This window comes from Lepus europaeus, chromosome 18, assembly GCF_033115175.1.
Source record: "Lepus europaeus isolate LE1 chromosome 18, mLepTim1.pri, whole genome shotgun sequence".
NCBI lineage: Eukaryota > Metazoa > Chordata > Mammalia > Lagomorpha > Leporidae > Lepus > Lepus europaeus.
The window spans coordinates 24,966,928-24,986,501 of record NC_084844.1 but is presented as its reverse complement, the minus strand read 5'-3'; the positions used below and the strand labels follow the sequence as shown (position 1 = coordinate 24,986,501).

At 53.6% G+C, this 19,574-nt stretch overlaps 2 protein-coding genes across 2 annotated transcripts; both read left to right on the top strand.

Moving 5' to 3' along the window:
* Positions 1-1,049: 1,049 nt before the first annotated feature.
* Positions 1,050-5,927, top strand: GIP (gastric inhibitory polypeptide). Its single transcript, XM_062175071.1, has 6 exons — positions 1,050-1,135; positions 1,408-1,419; positions 2,407-2,553; positions 3,124-3,216; positions 4,175-4,276; positions 5,918-5,927. Exons 1-6 carry the CDS (start codon positions 1,050-1,052, stop codon positions 5,925-5,927), a joined length of 450 nt encoding a protein of 149 aa, XP_062031055.1.
* Positions 5,928-9,385: 3,458 nt separating this feature from the next.
* Positions 9,386-19,561, top strand: SNF8 (SNF8 subunit of ESCRT-II). Its single transcript, XM_062216731.1, has 8 exons — positions 9,386-9,524; positions 9,865-9,915; positions 11,822-11,960; positions 14,393-14,497; positions 15,564-15,636; positions 16,800-16,941; positions 18,426-18,500; positions 19,306-19,561. The coding sequence occupies exons 1-8, from the start codon at positions 9,471-9,473 to the stop codon at positions 19,441-19,443; spliced, it is 777 nt and encodes a 258-aa protein (XP_062072715.1). The 5' UTR covers positions 9,386-9,470; the 3' UTR covers positions 19,444-19,561.
* The last annotated feature ends 13 nt before the right edge of the window (positions 19,562-19,574 follow it).

The window sequence follows — 19,574 nt, the reverse complement described above, 5'->3', positions numbered from 1 at the left end:
CTACGCAGGCCTCTCTCCCACCCGCATGGCAAAGGCAGTCGGTGCGGGGGGCTCTTGCAGCCCCCGCAGCTCCAAGTCTAGCTTAGGCTTTCAGGGCTTGGGAGGAAAGTTATTCTCTCCTGAAGCCCCACAGGAGGAAAGGAGTCCAGCCTTCAGCAGAAGGGCACAGGGTAGACTCCTGGAAGGACTTCCTTGAGCTGAGACTGTCAGGCTTGGGGGGTGGGAAAAGAGGATGGCTCTGGGTGTGGCCCTGCCTTCAGGGCAAGAGGAATGGCCAAGATTTCCATGACAGCCAGTGGGGACGCAGGAAGGCTCACTGACAGGGCCTTTGCGGGGTTCCAACGGGGGAAGGCCAGGCGCCTGCCTGCGGAGTGGTCGCTGGAGCCGGGGGACCAGACGTGCAGCTCCTTGGTGCCCCCACTGCCTTCCTCACACCTCACTCGGACTCTTGAAACAAAACAAAAAGCGGGTTCTTTGCTTCTCACACTTTAATACAAGATTTATTTACTTGAAAGGCAGAGCTATAGAGAGAAAGGGAGAGAGAGAGCGAGCGAGCGAGCTCACTCTTCTCTCCACTGGTTCCCTGCCCAAATGGCCACAACAGTCCAGGGCTGGGCCTGGCTGAAGCCAGGAGCTGGGAACTCCGGCTGGGTCTCCCATGTCAGGGGGCAGGGACCCAAATACTTGAGCCATCACCTGCTGCCTCCAAGAATACACTTTGGCAAGGAACTGGATTGGAAGTGGAGGTTGGATCTGAACCAAGCACGGAGATACGGGATGCAGGGGTTACAAGGGTTGGATTAACCGCAGCATCACACCACCTGGTCCCCAAGGAGAGTCCTAACTGCAGTGCAAACGCCTGCTCCCAGGCAGGGCCATCCTCGGTCAGACTCCCTGCCCCTCCAGGCACTGTCTCTAATGCCCACACCCCCAGTGAAGCTCCAGCCTCTTAGGACTAAATCCCAGGGCTCAAATCCAGAACCCTCAGCACAGCCCATTGACCACATTCTGGCTCTTTCTCTCTTAGCCCAGGAAGGAACCCCTGGAAGATGGTGGCCATGAAGATCTGCTCTCTGCTGCTGGTGTTGCTGTTCCTGGCACTGGGGCATGGGGAGAAGGAAGAGGGTCACCCCAGGTAGGGCTGCTGAGAAGGGAGGGGGACAGGGACAGGGCGGGGGTTGGGTGATGACTAAGTTCTGGACTTGTTTCAAGGGAGAGATGAGAAAGGGAGGGACCCCAGGCTCAGAGGAGAGAAGCCCAAAGGGAAAGCTTGCCCGTGGCCTGAGTGCCGAGTGAGGACTAAGCAGGAGACACAGCTTATTTGTGCTGAGTTATCATGCAGGGAGAGACAAGGCGGTTAGACCTCTGTGAGGACTTCCCAGTGCCTAAGTGTTCCTGATGTCAGAGTGAACCGCTCACGTATGCGTGCATTCGCTCAAATGCTGGAGAGGCCTCCTGTGCACGAGGATCAGTGGATCTGTGTGAGCAAAGGTCCGTAAGCTTCTCCTGCCTTCAGGGAGCACCCAGACCCGGGGGGACTCAGACCGGCTGCCGCCCAGGCACACTGCACTTTGTCATGGCTACGGTGAAGAATGGTGGAGAAGAGAAGGCGGGACTGTGGCAGGAAGCAAGAGAGATGTGCCCGAGGGAAGAGCTGCATCTTCTCCCATGCAAGGGCAGGCTTCTTGGCCACACACATCTGTGAGAGTGAAGCACCGCGCGGATGAGGGGCGAGAGCGCCAGACCCGGGCCAGACTGCCGGGAGCAGGGCCTGCACCTGCCGCCTCTGCCTCTTGGTTCCCTCATTGACAAAGCAGGGATATAAATAGAATCTGCCTGTGGCGGTGCTGTGAGCATAAGTTGATTTCTTTATTTGTTTTTTAAAATTAAGTTATTTATTTGAAAGTCAGAGTTACAGAGAGAGAGGGAGAGAAAGAGCGAGGGAGAGCGAGCGAATGAGCTATCTTCCATCCACTGGCTCACCCCAGATGAGATGATTTCTTGTGCAAAGAGCTAAGAGGACCCAAGCCATGGTCCGTGCTTTCCCGTGCGTTCACTGCTGTTTACGTAACTGAGTGTGAACCAAATAACTGAATCACAAGGGCTGGGCAAGGGGAAGAAAGGGGGACTTGTGAGGTTCTGTGGGGTGAGGCCGCCCCGCTCCCTCTTTGCCCAGAATTCAGAGCCACACACACTGAAGGTGCAGCAAGTGGGACCCTGAGCCTAGGGGTCAGCTGCAGGGGGTCTGCTGCACCTACAGAGGTGTCTCTGTGAAAACCAACTGCTCAGAGATGGGCTGGCTCCCCCTCTTCTCCTGTGTGCCCCCCGCGAGGGACAGTCGTCCATCCCGGCCTCGCCATTTCCCTGCTGTGCCCCCCCTGGCATGTTCTACCTCTCGCCTCTCAGATCCCACCCTAAGGGCAGCGGCCCCCGGCCTCGAGACCCGAGGTACGCCGAGGGCACGTTCATCAGCGACTACAGCATTGCCATGGACAAGATCCGCCAACAAGACTTTGTGAACTGGCTGCTCGCCCAGAAGGGGAGGAAGAGCGAGTGCGTCCCCCATCTCCGCTCCCGTTCCCCACACCCAGGCTCTGCCTGCCTAGGTTCATACCAGGCCACCGTCCAGGGCAGCACTGTTGCTAGGCGGGGCTGGGGAGTTAGCCAGGGTGGCCCTGGCCAGGACCCTGGAGCAGGCAGCAGTCCAGCCTGGGGGGCAGGATGAGAGCAGTCTCTGCAAGTCTTCCTCCTACAGGGAGGCTTCAGGAGAATGGGGGGGGGGGGGCGGCTCAGAGAGGGTCCCCAGGGGACTGAGTAGACGGCAGCAGGAGCTGAGCTGCTCCCAAAGACGGTTTGGCGGTGGCCACTTCGGACTGGAAATGGAATCAATGGTCCGTGTCCCACTACCTGACTGCCTGCTCTCCCGAGTCTCTCCCCACCCTCTCTGGTCAGCATGTGGATTCTGGAAAGCTCTTCCCGCGGGAGGCAGCTACAGACAAGTCGGGGGGGGGGGGGGGCGGAGAGAAAAACGGTACCCTGTGCCCCAGGGCCGAGGCAGCCAAGACTCCAGCATCTGGGACAACGTGGCCCCTGCCACCCACTGCCTAACCTTTGTCTCACCAGCTGGAGACACAACCTCACCCAGAGGGAGGCCCGGGCCCTCCAGCTGGCTGGTCAGTCCCAGAGGAGTGACGAGGAGGCCGCCGAGCGGCCAGGGTGAGTGCGTCCCGGAGTGTGTGTGTGGAGGGGGCGTCGAACCTCCTGACCTGCGCCCTAGGTTCCCCGCCACCCCCACCCCCACCCCACCCCGGCTCCGAGCAGCATCTCTTCCTCTCTGAGCTTCCTGGAGGGAGCTGCTGAGGGTCAGCCCGAGCGCAAGGGAGAAGCCTGGGGGACAGAGGGGCACCTGAGAGCCAGGTGTGTCTGAGATCACTGACTTCGTGTGCAGGCGATGGGCCGGGAAGGAGAGACCGCAGGACCTGGCTCCCCACTTCTTCCTGCCAGACCTCAGGCAGGCAGCCTGTGACACAGGGGACCCTCCTAGTACAAGTCCTCTGAAATCAGCGACCCCTCTCTGGGGACACCAGGACTCTGTAGCAGGCAGTGTTCCAAAGAGCAAAAGCAATCCCTAGGGGCTTATTATTATTATTATGTTGAGAGACAGAGAGCTTCCACCTGCTGGCTCACTCCCTGCAGAGGCTGGGGTTGAGTTTGGCTGGGGCCAAGGCCAAAGCCAAGAGCCGTGAACTCAATCCTGATCTTCCACGTGGGTGGCAGGGACCCGATTACTTGAGCCATCCCTGTTGCCTCCCAGAGCCTGCCTTCGCAGGAAGCTGGAGTCACGAGCCAACCCAGGCCCTCTGAAGTGGGACAGGGGCATCTTAGTGGCCAGGCTGAATGCTCACTCTCTGGGGTTCCTCGAATGTGTTCTGGGGTGCGGGTGGAGGTGGGGATGGGCTGTTAGGCACCACTATCTTGAGAAACCCATTTTCCTCCAGCAGACAGAGCTGGGTGGAATTGGCAGAAAATGGCCCAAGGTCTGAGCTAACAGAGAGGTAGCTGTGTTGACGCCCTCCACCACGTCCCAGGCCGCTCGGTGCCCCAGGCCCCGTATTTACTCTCCCTGGGTGAGGCCCAGGCAAAAGCAGTTCACCAGAGGCTGTCTCCTTCACAGCTCGCCACCCAAGAACCCTGCCGACCAAGATCTGCTGAGGGGTTTGCTGACGCAGGAGCTGCTGGCCTGGGTGCTGGATCAGATGGAGCTCTGCAGGCACAGGTGGGAGGATGTGGTGCTGCCCAGTGGTTTGTAAACTTGAACTTCAGGGTCAGACATGGATTCTGATGTTTGCCCCCAGCGCATGTGGCCAAACCCTGCTAACGGTTTGTTGTGAGGCTTAAATAAGGAAATGTGGGTGCAGAGACAAGGGTCACGTTTGAGGGGTGCCAGCAGCTCAGGAGACTTGGCAGCTGTTGTGCCCACGTGGGCTTCCTGGGCAACTTCCTCTGGGTGATGCGCCACTCTCTCCTCTGCACACCTGGGACATGGCACGTACACAGCGACAGGAAGCCCTATAGTGAGAAACAGGTTGTCCTACTCTAGTCATGGCTGCTCTCTTGGCCTTTTTTTTTTTTTTTTAAGATTTATTTATTTATTTAGAAACAACAACAACAGCAAAAAAATAAATAAAAATTATAAAAAAGAAAAACACTATAAAAAACAAAAAACTATAAAAAATAAAAAATAAGAACAATGAAAAATAAAAATAACAAAATAAATCAAAACAAATAAAATGGCCGGCGCCACGGCTCACTAGGCTAATCCTCCATCTTGCGGTGCCAGCACACCGGGTTCTAGTCCCGGTCGGGGTGCCGGATTCTATCCCGGTTGCCCCTCTTCCAGGCCAGCTCTCTGCTGTGGCCTGGGAGTGCAGTGGAGGATGGCCCTACTGCTTGGGCCCTGCACCCGCATGGGAGACCAGGAGGAAGCACCTGGCTCCTGCCTTCGGATCAGTGCGGTGCGCTGGCCGCAGCGTGCTGGCTGCAGTGGCCATTGGAGGGTGAACCAACGGCAAAGGAAGACCTTTCTCTCTGTCTCTCTCTCTCTCTCACTGTCCACTCTGCCTGTCAAAAAAATAATAAAAAAAAAGATTAAAAAAAAACAAATAAAAAACAAGAAACAAAAAAATAAACAAATAATAAAAAAATTTAAAAAACAAAATATATAAAATAAAAAAACAAACAAAAAAGAAAAAAATTTATTTATTTGAAAGAGTTACACAGGGAAAAAGAGAGAGAGAGAGAGTGAGAGAGGTGTCTTCCATACTCTAGTTCATTCCACAATTGGCTGCAACGGCTGGAGCTGTGCCGATCTGAAGCCAGGAGCCAGGAGCTTTGGGCCATCTTCTACTGCTTTCCAGCAGAGAGCTGGATCAGAAGTGGAGCAGCCAGGTCTCGAACCAGCACCCATATGGGATGGCAACACTGTAGGTGGTGGCTTTACCCGCTATGCCACAGCTCTGGCCCCATCACAATGGCCTTTTAAATCTACCTTGTCACCAAGGAAACTCTTCAACTAAATCCTAAACACCATGGAGAGACCCATCCAGCTATGGGAGAGACAGAACACTCATTCCAGGTGCAGACACAGATCTAGAACATTCGGATCCTGACACTGGACAGGGACTGAGGGAAACGAATCTGGGCAGGTGGCTGTGGCCAGCCTCCTGGAGAAGAGCACGAGAAACTCTCCATAGGAAGGCGGGTGACAGCTTCTGTACCTTTGTCACTTAGCTCTTACCACTAAAAAGGTGATGTGGAGGTAGGCGAGGTGTGACTGTGGCCGGGTGCCAAAATAAACTTGCTGGGCTGATCCGAGTCGATAACGACCCTTAGGTCCGCCCCTCTTCTCCTTTCCCAGGTCTCTGTGACACTGACCGAGCCGGCTCAGGACTGGACTCTGCCCTCCGCTTACTCAGCCCCTGCTTCAGCCTCACTCCAGAGCACCCCAAGGGAGCCAAACCAATAAAGTTTAAGCTGAACTAGATGGTTGTGCTCACGGTGAAAACTTTTTCATGAGTCCAAGGAGCCCCACCCAGGCACATGTGGCTGTGTGGGGTCTCTGCATGTGGGGGCGCCTCCCAGTGAAACGGAGAGCCCATTCTGACCCACATCCACTAACGCATCTGTTCACCCACAAACACATCCTGGAAACCTTTTTCTTCCAAATCGTCAAAACTTTTTTTTAAGACTTATGTATTTGAAAGGCAGAGTTACAGAGAGAGAGAGAGAGAGATCTTCCATCCACTGGTTCACTCCCCAGATGGCTGGGCTGGAACGCCAGGAGTCTGGAACTCCATTTGGGTCTCCCACGTAGGTGGCAGGGGCCCAAGCACTTGGACCATTTTCTGCTGCTTTCCAGGAGCATTAGAAGGGAGCGGGATCAGAAGTGGAGCAGCCAAGACTCGAACCAGTGCCAAACCCACTGTTCTACAACGCTGGCCCCACTTACTGGAAATTTAGTGTAGGCAGGGCCTGTGCCAAACACCGCGTATACACACAGCAATGGGCATAGACACAATCTTTGACCGGAGGAGTTTAACACGTAGTGACAGAGACAGGCCTTACTCTTTAAATACACTAATTAAATAAAAAAGAAGAAGAAAAGAAACACATTCATGATCAGATGCACGCTCAGTTACATGAACAAAGACTGAGGCACTGGGGGATGGAGACGCCTTCTCTAGATGGAGTGGGAGTGGGAGGGTCAGGGCTACCTCTCTGAGAAAATGATGTTTAAGCTAAGTGAGACTTGAAAAATAAAACAACCAGACACATATGAGGAGGCTTAACACATATCAGCCAGTGTTATTATATAGCAAGAGGTGATGGGCAGAAGGGGGCCAAGTGAAGACACCTATGTCCCATCAGGGAGTGCCTGGGTTTTATGCCCAACTCCGGCTCCTGACTCCAGCTTCCTGCTAATGCAGACTCCAGGAGGCAGTGGTGACGGCTCAAGTGCCTGCTTCCCACCACTCACAAGGGAGACCTGGGTTGAGTTCCCAGCTCCTGGCTGAGTCCTAGCCCTGCCCCAGCTGTTGTAGGCATTTGGGGAGTAAACCAGCAGATGGAAACTCTATCTGTCTCTGCAGGGATGAATGATAAATAAATAAATAAAACAAAAAAGGGAAAAATGGTGAAAAGAATAGGCAAAGGTAGAACAGCACAAGCAGAGGCTGGGAGGGTGGGCAAAAGCTATGCCCCAGGGTCATGTTAAGGATTTTCCATTTTATCCTCAGAGCAAACTTGAAGTTCCTGGAGGGTTTTGAGCAGGGGCATGTTAGAGATGATCATTCACATTCCAGAACTCGGAAGACAGGGCAGATTCTACTGAGATTATTTCATATTTCCTCTCAATATAAATGGTGATGAAAGTGGTTAAGAGGCTTTTGGGGGATTCCAGGAGAGATGACATAAGTTGGATGAGGGTGGTGGCGTGGGGGTGAAGGGAAGTGGGCAAACTCAGCTTGTTCCAAGTTTAGCACCTCCATCTTGTATGGTCAAAGCCATCATACTTCAGTCTGAGGTCCTCTCCCAATGCTCTCCACTCACTGAAGGGAGGGTTCTCGCCTTCCGCCCAACCCTTGCCTTGGGTTATTTCTGCCTGGAATGCTCTCCTGTCTCCTCCTAATCTCATCATATTTCAGCTGACTCTAGAGCCATGACACCTTAGATTGAAATCACTTAATACATCTCAGGCTTGCCCAGTTAATTTCTCTCTTGCAGCCTCAATTTCCTGCCTGTGAAAAGACCATAAGAAAGTACCTACGTCCTACGTTGAAGCAAATGTGAAGATAGGGGCCAGCGCTGTGGCATTAGTGGGCTAAGCCTCTGCTTGTAGCCCTGGCATCCCATATGGGCACCGGTTCTAGTCCTGGCTGCTCCTCTTCTGATCCAGCTTTTTTGGGTCCCTGCACCTGCGTGGGAGACCTAGAAGCTCCTGGCTTCAGATCAGCCATTTGGGGCCATGAATGAACCAGCAGATGGAAGACCGTTCTCTCTGTCTCTCCCTCTCTGTCTGTAACTCTACCTCGCAAATAAATAAATAAAAATCTTTTTAAAAAGTGTAAAGATAGTACTTGGCACAAAGTGAAAGTTAACTTTGGTTATTACTATTCACACACATCTAAGTCTATGTCCCCATCTTAAAAAACAAAAACCAAGGGCAATAGTTTAGAATTCAGAGGCAGCAAACTGGATTGGCGAAGAGCTGGCCAAAGAACTTTCAAGAGCAGAGTAGGCCAAAGGGTAAAAGGGGTGGGGACTACGCGAGTGGAAAGACTTGCTCCCCTACGGGTATTCTGCTGACACAACTTCTCAGGGCTGAATTCTGCCGGAGGGCTGCAGTCTGGACTCCAGGCGACTCTTAAAGATTCTTCCAGCTCTGACAGTCTTGATTTGCTCTACTCAGATTTCTCTCATGTTTTGAAAAAGATTTATTTGATGGGCAGAGTGACACACAGTCACATCTTCCAACTGATAATTCATTCTCCCGCAACAACCAGGGCTGGTCCAAGCTGAAGCCAGGAACTGAGGACTCCCTCTGGGTCTCTCACGTGGGTACAGGGGCCCAAGTACTTGATCCATGTTAAGCTGCTTTCCCAAGAGCATTAGCAGGAAGCTGGATCAGAAGCTGAGCAGCTGGGACCCCAGCGGTGGCTCTGATAGGGGATGCCCGGGTCGCAAGAAGGGACTTACCCTGATCTGCTAAGATCCACCACCTTAAAAGACTAAGAAAAACAATCGTAACTGATATTCATGTGCTAGCCATTGCACTAAATGTGTTATTACTTAATCTTCACAAGTAGGTTTTATTCTATTTTCCGACTACAGATAGTGAAACACAAGAACTAAGGCATTTGCCTGAAGTTACTGGACCACATATAGTGGAACTGAGCTTTGCAGCCAAAATGATGCCAGGGTGCAAGCTCTTAACCCTAAGGCGCTCCCAAGTCAGAATCGCTATATATGATCCCAACAGGTGAGCTCCGTTAGGGCGGAATGGATCGTTTTCGGCTCGACGGCCAACACAACGTCTGGCAGGCTGCAAGCGGGTGCTCCACGAGCCACTGCTGACCACCAGGCGGTGGACAGGCTGTAATAGGGCGACCAGGGCCCGAGGGCACCCACGTGAACACCATGCTAGGGGTCGTACAATGGCGGCCAGGGCGTCACGTCCAGGAAAGGAGCTTTCCGGCCGCGGGGCCTTGCGGAGCTCGGCGAAGAGCAAAGGCGGGGCCGGGGACACACGGCGGCGGGCGATCCGAGCCCCGCGGCAGGAAGTGGGGTGTGTGGCTTCCGGCGCGCACAGATGACGCGCGGCCCAGCTTCCGCATCGGGCGGCCGGCGGCGGAGCCCGGGACCAGGAGACCTGGGGTCCCGGCAGCGGGGCGGCCCGCGGGCCCGAGGCGGCGATGCACCGCCGCGGGGTGGGAGCCGGCGCCATCGCCAAGAAGAAGCTGGCTGAGGTGAGGGGGAAGAAGGCCCGACCCGCCAGAGGCCGAGTTCTCCCGGCACAGACTTCGGTAGCTTTACATCGCTCCTAACGCGGCTGCTCGGGCCCCGCGGAACTGTTTCTCCAGTTCCCGGGGGCGTGGAGACTCATCATTCCCATCCTCACCAGCCCTTCCCTCCGCTTCCCCAAACTGGATTGCCCTGGAGTCGTGGATTTCTGCCCCCCACTCTGGCCCCTCTCCCCTAGGACGCCATGTCAGAGACCCTCCGCTTTTCCTGCTGGAGCTGTGGCGGCGCGAGCGAGGGCCCCCAGCGCCCACCCTCTCAACTTACGCTCCGCTCTTTGTCCGACAGGCCAAGTATAAGGAGCGAGGGACTGTCTTGGCGGAGGACCAGCTGGCGCAGGTGAGTGGGCCGGGCCGAGGGCTCCAGGCAGGAAGTGGGGTTGAAGGAACACCTGGATTGCTTGAGTTGACCTAAAATGGGTGTCTGGCGAATCTGGGTTTCTGCGATCTTACAGGTGACTTGTGCATAACAAGTTAACATCTTTATCTTTTTAAAAAATGTTTACTTATTTATTTGAAAGGCTGAGTTACAGAAAGAGGAGAGAGAGAGACATCTTCCATCTGCTGGTTCATTCCCCAAATGGCTGAATCAGGCCAGAGCCAGGAGCCTCTTCCGGGTCTCCCAAAAAGGTGGCAGGGGCCCCAGCACTTGGGCCGTCTTCCACATCTTTCCCAGGCCATAAGCAGAGAGCTGGAACAGAATTGGAGCAGCCGGGATTCAAACAGGTGCCCATATGGAATGCCTGTGCAGCGGCCGCTTAACTTGTGGCACCACAGCACCCGCCCCCTCAAGCTAACCTCTTTGAGTGATTACCTGTGAATGTTGTCCCAGGCACTTGTCCATCTTCTTTGGATACATTTGTCTTGTTCAGTCTTCATTACAAATCCATAGGTAGGGAACTGTGTCAGTGCCAGTTTGGATTTGAGGACGGAGGCATTGAGTAAATTATCCAAGATTGTATATATGGGTAGTAGGTGGTAGAGCTCTTGACCTCAGTCTTTTGGGGGCTTTTTTTTTTTTTTTTAAAGAGAGGGAGAGGTGGGGTTTGGGGGTGGGGAGACATATCTTTCACCTGCTGGTTCACTTTTTTTTGGGGGGGAGGGGCTTTTATTTCTTAAAAAATGTATTGGTTTTAATTTTCTTTGAAAGGCAGAGTAACAGACAGAGAGAGGTCTTTCATCTGCTGGTTCAAAGCCAGGAGCCAGGAACTCAGTCTGTGTCTCCCACGTGGGTGGCAGGAGCCCAAGTACTTGAGCCAGCGTCTGCTGCCTCCCAGGGTGTGCGTAGAGCAGGAATCTCTGTTGGAAGCGGAGCTGGGGCTTGAACCAGGCTCTCCGATGTGGGGTGCTGGCATCTCAACTGCTTCACCAAGCACCTGCCCCTGGGCTTTTCAATTCTTTGGAATAAAATGAAGATATGGCCTGGCCCACCGCCGTGAGACATCTGGGCACATCCAGGAGGAAGTGCGAGTGGCGGGAGTGCAGCTCCTGCGCGCTCCCCTCTGCTGCCTCCTCCTCCGGACCGGCGCCGAGGTCACTCACTGATGGTGGTCAGTGAAGAAGAGGGGGCGGCGGGTTAGGCAGGGCGGTGGGCCCTTGAACTGAACTGAGAAAAACGCCAGACGCAAGTCGTGCTCCCGGAAGTTCCCACGCCCGGGAGGGAGGGACGTGGAAATTGCCTGCACATGGTGATTCCCGTTTCTGTGACACGCTCAGGAGTGACCACCCTCGATGGGGTCGAAGGTGGGCTTTGTTAATTAGGGAAAGAGAAGGTAGTACCAATAACGTTTTAGAAAATCCCAGCCCTTTTGCATTCAGCTGTGGAAGGCGTTCTGTTAGATGCACAGCCTCGGCCGAGGTTTGCTGTGTCTGCGGCTGATCCCCAACGTGGTCGCCGACGCACAGGTTACACAGCGTCGCCCCCTTCCCCGCTGGCCTGCCTTTCCCTCGTGCCGCCTTCTGGTGGTGGTGGAAGGTTTTCCTCCGCGTGGACCCTGCCTCCCCTCGCTTCTAAGAAAAGTGGCTTCTTAAGTACCACTTGAATTTCATAAGTTCTGGAAGAAGGGAAGCAGCACCCGTTAGATGTGCGTGCGGATGAGTCCTGATTTTAGAACGGGGACACATGGGGAAAGGGAGGGGACGGCAGACGGGCTGTTTCAGCCTTCGTCCTCCCCAGGCCAGCAACCCGTGTTTAGCGTCCGATTGTCACCAGGCTGCTGCTCCTAACCTTAGTGTCCGTCCAACAGATGTCAAAGCAGCTGGACATGTTCAAGACCAACCTGGAGGAATTCGCCAGCAAACACAAGCAGGAGATCCGGAAGAATCCCGAGTTCCGGGTGCAGTTCCAGGACATGTGCGCGACCATTGGGGTGGATCCTCTGGCCTGTAAGGAGTCACCTGCAGGGGTCCAGTGTCCCCTGGGGTCTTTGAGGGACAGAAGCTTCCCTAGTCCCTGTCAGCACTGTTGGGACGTCCTGCAGAAGGGCCAGAGGCCGCACAGAGAGGCCGGGGCAGTGCCGAGCGGCCAGTGTCCAGCATCTCTCCCAGAAGGATTTCCAGTGGTAGTCTTAAGTGATGTTTTCTTCTTCTCTTAAACAATTTAATTTTGTAAAAGTAGTGCGTGATCACGAAGTCAGGCAGAAAAGAGTTCCCTAAAGGAGGAAGTGGACACCTGAGCCTGTCCCCTCGCGGCAGAGAGCCTCACCTGACGGTTAAGGTCCACAAGTGTCCCTCTAGACCCCTCTTATTTGCTTCCCTCCCTTATTCATGAGCTGTAATTACTACGTGTTTTTCACTCAATGTTGTTTTCAGTGGATTTTTTTAAAAGAGTGATTTATTTATTTGAAAGACAGAGAGAGAGAGAGGTCTTCCGTCCGCTGGTTCATTCCTCAAGTAGCTACAGCAGCCGGAGCTGCGCCGATCTGAAGCCAGGAGCTTCTTCCAGGTCTCCCACGTGGATGCGGGGCCCCAAGGACTTGGGCCATCTTCTACTGCTTTCCCAGGCCACAGCAGAGAGCTGGTTCAGAAGTGGATCAGTCAGAACTCGAACTGGCACCCATAGGGGATGCCAGCACTGCAGGTGGCAGCTTAACTCGTTAGGCCACAAGACCAGCCCCTTCAGTGATTTTTTTTTTTTTTTTTTGACAGGCAGAGTGGACAGTGAGAGATAGAGACAGAGAGAAAGGTCTTCCTTTTTCCGTTGGTTCACCCCCCAATGGCTGCTGTGGCTGGCGTACCGCGCTGATCTGAAGCCAGGAGCCAGGTGCTTCTCCTGGTCTCCCATGCGGGTGTAAGGCCCAAGGACCTGGGCCATCCTCCACTGCACTCCCTGGCCACAACAGAGAGCTGTACTGGAAAAGGAGCAACCGGGACAGAATCCTGTGCCCCAGCCTGGACTAGAACCTGGGGGTGCCGGTGCCACAGGGGAAGGATTAGCTTAGTGAGTCGTGGTGCTGGCCCCTTCAATGAATTTTTTTTTAATTTTTAAAAAATTTTATTTATTTATTTTTTTGACAGGCAGAGTGGACAGTGAGAGAGAGAGAGACAGAAAGGTCTTCCTTTTGCCGTTGGTTCACCCTCCAATGGCCGGCGCGGCCGGCGCACCATGCTGATCCGAAGCCAGGAGCCAGGTGCTTCTCCTGGTCTCTCATGGGGTGCAGGGCCCAAGCACTTGGGCCATCCTCCACTGCCTTCCCAGGCCACAGCAGAGAGCTGGCCTGGAAGAGGGGCAACCAGGACAGAATCCGGCGCCCCAACCGGGACTAGAACCCGGTGTGCTGGTGCTGCAAGGCAGAGGATTAGCCTATTGAGCCACGGCGCTGGCCCAAATTTTAAATTTTTTTTTTTTTTTTTTTTGACAGGCAGAGTGGATAGTGAGAGAGAGAGAGACATAGAGAAAGATCTTCCTTTTTGCCGTTGGTTCACCCTCCAATGGCCGCTGCGGCCGGCACATCGTGCTGATCCGAAGGCAGGAGCCAGGTGCTTCTCCTGGTCTCCCATGCGGGTGCAGGGCCCAAGCACTTGGGCCATCCTCCACTGCCTTCCCAGGCCATAGCAGAGAGCTGGCCTGGAAGAGGGGCAACCGGGATAGAATCCGGCACCCCGACCAGGACTAGAACCCAGTGTGCTGGCGCCACAAGGTGGGGGATTAGCCTGTTAAGCCACGGCGCCAGTCAAATTTTAAAAAATGTATTTGAAAGGCAGAGCAACAGTGAGAGAGGGAGAAATAGAGATAGAGACAGAGAGAAAGAGATAGTCCATCTGCAGTTTCACGCCCCAGGTGCCTGAAACAGCCAGGACTGGGCCAGGTCAACGCCAGGAGCCAGGAGCTCTATCCTGGTGGCAGGCACCCGTGTATTTGGGCCATCATTGGTTACTTTCCCAGGTGCATTAGCAGGAAGCTAGATCGGAAGCAGAGCAGCCAGGACCGGGCTGACCCGGCACTACATGCCTACCAGTATGCAGGCGTCACAGCCAGTGGCTTAACCTGCTCCAGCGCAGTGCTGGCCCCATTGCATTTTGCTGTCTGTTCTGGGAACATAAACAGTACTTTTTTTTAGTGTCTTCAACTAGAATGATCAAAGTAGAAGTGACGTTTAGCTCGCCCACCCTTGGAATTGTCTGAGCTCATTCCTTGGCACGTGACCGGGAGTCAGCACGAGTTCCCTTGTCAAGGACCCTGAGCAGCAAAGGGAGCAGGAGGTGTGATGGCCGGGTGGGGGGGTGGGGGTGGGGCTTCGTCTGCCGCAGATAGGCTCATCCAGCTACGAGAGAAAAGGAGTAACAGATAACCTAGAGTTTGTTTTTCTGTCTTATAGCTGGAAAAGGATTTTGGTCGGAGATGCTGGGAGTGGGGGACTTCTATTATGAGCTGGGTGTCCAGATTATCGAAGTGTGCCTGGCCCTGAAGCATCGCAATGGAGGTGAGGGTGGCCAGTACCTGTGGGCTGGCTTTGGACTTTGTCTGAGAGGGAGAGGGAGAAAAGCTCCGACGATACCCTTGGCCCTCCTGCACTGGGCAGGGCTGTGAGGGTGTGAGCTGCGCCTTGGGCGCTTCGTGCAGCTGAGTCCATGGCGGGTCTTCACGGCCAAGGAAGGGGAAGGCAGATCACTTGAATGAGTGGTTCTGTTCTCCAAAAATCTTTGGCCAGAACGTAGTAGGGAGGTGGGAGTAGCCCTTGTTCCCTGTTTTCTGGTGCATCTGAGGCAGGGTTGCCTGTGAGTCACTGCCTGCACCGCCTGTGCTAGGGATGGTGGCCCAGCCAAGTCCCTGTGCTCCCACATCGTGGCCCCAGGTTGTGACATGGCCATCTGGTGAGGTCATCTTTCCTCATAAGCGCCTTGAATGGTCAGTGTTGAAGAAAGCAGGCAAGCTTCAAACCAGTTACAAGTGACTGGCTGCCAGGAGACAGTAGTTTTAGAAATTAATTCATTGCTTGGAGCGGCAGAGCAACAGAGAGAAAGCACAGGACAGAGACAGATCTCCTGTCTCCTGGTTTACTCCCCAAGTGGCCACCGCAGCCAGGACTGGACTAGGCTGCAGCCAGGAGCCAGGAACTCCATCTGGGCTTCCCACATGGGTGACGGGGCCTCACGCACTTGGGCCTTCTGCCTTCCCAGGTGCATTAGCAGGGAGGTATCCTGGAGGCAGAGCAGCTGGGACTTGAACCAGCGCTCACACAGGATGTTGGTGTCGGGAGCAGTGGTCTAACCTGCTGCACCACAGTGCCAGCCCCTGCTGCTGCTGTTGTGTTCAGATTTTCATGGGTCACTCTACTGAAGGTGCTAACAAGGTCTCAGAACCAATTTTTAATATTGTGGCTAATTGTTTTGTAAGGAGAGAGGTGAAAGAAATTTAGGAGCTAAAATGCTGTTTGCTACTTGTGGGCAGTTGGAAAGTAATGACTGTCTACTTGTTTAAAGTGACTGCAGCCATAAAGATGACCTCTTTGCTCTCTGTCTTCTCCCCTGTCCCCGTGACCGCTGTAGGTCTGATCACTCTGGAAGAACTACATCAGCAGGTGTTAAAAGGAAGAGGCAAGTTCGCGCAGGACGTCAGCCAGTAGGTCTCGCCTTCCAACCCCTCGGAATATGGAAGGAGGTCTTTATTCAAAAGGAATCTTTCCTCCCTGTTCCTCAAATGTGTGGGCTAGCTCAGGAATCATTTTTATTCCTCTCTATGATCAGACAAAACATACTTTAATTTTAGAAAAGTGAAAGTACAGAGAGATGAAAAAGAAAACACAACCACCCATTATTTCTCAGCCAAGAGATTGCCAGCTGTTATGTGTTGTGATGTTTCCTTCTCAGCATCGTTCATGTGAACGTGTGCTATTTTCTTCTTCATTGAAATTGTTGGAGCCCAAGGAGACTATAGAGTAGGCACCTAGACAGGCTGGGGAAGAGGCGGGGCTCACCAGTCTGCGTGTGGGAGTCCAATGTGGGAAGACAAAGGCTGTTGGAGATGCAGCTCCCAAGGAGCCAGCCTAGCGTGAGGTCACGAAGACCTGAGGTTAGCAGGATGCTGGTCGCACAGCAACTCTCGGGATGAGTTAGTGCATTTCAAACATGTTAATTGGTGCTCTCAGGGGCTGGAGAAGGTACTCCGCTCTCTTGAGGTTGCCTTTCCCCTGCTGGTTAGGTGATACGCAAACAGACTTCACAAGGTCCTAGCAAAATAGAGTTAGAAGTTTATTTTGGTGCAAAAACCAGCTTGAAGTCCATGCATAGTTTGTTCATGAGATGTATTTCTTGTGAGCTTTTGGAAGACGTTGGCAGAGTTGCCACCTCTCCGTGTAAGGGCTGGATATAGGATGTACACATTGCTTTGTGGCTTTTCTAAGTGTCAAAGGAATTAGAAAATATGGCACTTTCCAAGCGGCAGTGACCAGCTGGGTTGCTTTTGGGGAAGTTAGCCCCAGTTCGTGCTGCCCCCTGTCCTCTCTGCAGCTCTCATTCACAGGTCCTGCTAGGCCCCTGTGGGCATATTTTTGACCTCTGTCTGGGTCGGGAGCACATGGTTTGTGGAGCAGAGAGCCTGGCTCCTCTGGCATTGCTCTGGAATACCCGAGCACCGTGCGGGGCCCTGCAGCCCTGCCTTTGACCCACAGAGTTGTGCGGGGCAGCCTTCTCAGTGTCCTCAGGGCAGCTTGCCCAGGACGGAGCTGAAGCCACTTTGCTGGGGCTGCTCTGCCAAGGGGCTCACGCTGCTCTCCCTCACCTCAGAGATGACCTCATCAGGGCCATCAAGAAACTCAAGGCGCTCGGCACCGGCTTCGGCATCATCCCCGTGGGCGGCACTTACCTCATTCAGTCTGTTCCAGCTGAACTCAACATGGATCACACCGTGGTGCTGCAGCTGGCAGAGGTACTGGCGCGCCTCCTCCCTGAGTGTGTGTGGACCGTGTGCGCTGTGAGCGTGCAGCCATTCTGGTCTCCTCCCCGTTCTTTCCAAAGCCAAGAGCTTCATCTGGGTCTCCCACATGGGTGCAGAGGCCCATGCACTTGGGCCGTCATCCACTGCCTTCCCAGGCGCATTAGCAGGGAGCTGGATGGGAAGTGGAGCAGCCGGGGCTTGAGCTGGCACCCGTATGGGATGTTGGCATTGCATGTGGCAGCCCAACCCACCACGCCACAATGCCAGGCCCCCTTATGGATTCTTCAACACACATTTTAAATCTCGTTTGCTATTCCCTCATTGTTCAGCATGCCTGAAGCATATACCACTTGCCCCCAAATCCCCATTATGTGTTTAGGGAAGACATGTTCAATTTTCTGAATTCTATAGTGTTAAAAAAAAAGAAATGGGAGAGGTGTTTTTATTATTTTTTTTAATATTGGGGTAGATAAGGTGAGACAGGACACGGCTGAATATTTATTTGAAAGAGAGGAAATGGAGATCTTCCATCTGCTGGTTCATTCCCCAGATAGCTGCAACGGTTGGGACTGGGCCAGGCCGAAGCCAGGAGCTTCTTCCAGGTCTCCCACATGGGTGGCAGGGGCCCAGGTACTCGGGCCATCCTCTGCTGCTTTCCCAGGCGCATTAGCAGGGAGCTGAATCAGAAGTGGAACGGCCTGGATACAAAACCAGCACCCGTATGGGATGCCAGCATCGCAGCTGGTGGCTTAACCCCCTGTGCCACAGTGCCGGCCCCAGGGCCTGAATATTTAAATACTGTAATTATCTCCATTCCTTCCTGTAATCATTGATTCTTCTCTTGTTATACTTAGGCCCTCTGCCGAAGTCTCACTTAAGTTAACACCAAGGACCTCACTTCTACAGCCAAACCCACCAAGCCATCTCTGACCCGGGTCACCTCTCTGTTCCCATCTGCTAGGGCTTCTTTTTTCTTTTTTTCTTTCTTTTTTTTTTTTTTAAAGATTTATTTATGAAAATCAGAGTTACAGAGAGAGAGAGAGAGAGGGAGAGAGAGAGGTCTTCCATCTGTTGGTTCATTCCCCAATTGGCTGCAGCAGCCAGAGCTGCACCGATCCGAAGCCAGGAGTCAGGAGCTTCTTCCGGGTCTCCCACGTGGGTGCAGGGGCCCAAGGACTTGGGCCATCCTCCACTGCTTTTCCAGGCCACAGCAGAGAGCTGGATCGGAAGTGGAGCAGCCAGGACTCGAACTGGCGCCCATATGGGATGCCGGCGCTTCAGGCCAGGGCATTAACCCGCTGCACCACAGCGCTGGCCCCGAGGGCTTCTCAACACTGCCTTTTCTGTGCTCTGGGGCTTGGCCCCAGGGTAGTTCTTCCCTTTTTGTGTCCAAGTACACGTGTTGCGGGTGCAGATACTGGATGCAGAAAGTACCCTCAGTTAACTGACTCGATCCCTGTTCCTCCTTCCTTCAGAAAAACGGTTACGTGACTGTAAGTGAAATCAAAGCCAGTCTTAAATGGGAGACCGAGCGTGCGCGCCAAGTGCTGGTATGTGACTTCAGAATGGTCCAGGAAAGGTGGCCCTGATGGGAGGTGGGAGGTGGGTTCCACACAGGCAGGAGCTGCAGCCTATCTTTGCTGGCCTCTTACCTTAACCAGAAGCCCAGTGCTCCCCTGAAGGTAGGCAGGCTTGTCATCCTGGCAGGCACAGACCAGGTGGCCCTTGCTTTTGGAGGACCACGGCTGCCACCTGCCCTCTCTCCTGGGCGAGTGAGCACAGTTCCTGGTCACCAGCTTAATAGTTTGTGTAGACAGTGACAGCTCAGAGTGAAGGCAATTAACCATGTAGGATATTTACTTGTAATTATGTTCATACGCTGTGTCTTAGTTTTATATATCCAAATTTCATAGTAGTGCTCAACATGGGAGCCCTGCCTTTAGTGTCTTCCCATAGCCACTCAGTTCAATTCTCTAGGCTTTTTCAAATTTCATCTGCAAAATGGTATTGGGCAGAAGCAACCCACCTCAAGCATATTCCCAGCTCTAGGCACTGGCCCTGCACTTGTGTTCCCCAGCGAGTTAGCACAGACAGCCAGGGCAGCAGTAGCCACTGTACTGGATCCAGGGCCATCCCACTACAGTGGACTTGGCTCTCTTCAAGTTCAAAGATGTGGGAGCATTTCTCACACCTTGGGCAAGAGAAAGCCAAAGTGATCATTCCAGTTTGGTTGTGTTGATGTGTGCACTCTTAGATTGCCTGAAAGTCTCACTGAAGCCCAAATGAGTTTGCAGATTGTTAGTCCAGCCTACGCTAACTTCCCCGTTCGACTCACTCTGTACTGTCGTCCTCCAGGAACACCTGCTGAAGGAAGGGCTGGCCTGGCTGGACTTGCAGGCCCCAGGAGAGGCCCACTACTGGCTGCCAGCTCTCTTCACTGACCTCTACTCCCAGGAAATCACAGCTGAGGAGGCCAGAGAAGCCCTCCCCTGAGTGTGGAAGGGCGCACAGCAACAGGCAGGGACAAGAGGGAAGGCCTGTTGGGAAGTAAACCTGGGCAACTTTGTATATATATATATATATACATATATAAAAGAAAAAAAAAGTTCCATGCTTTTCTTTCT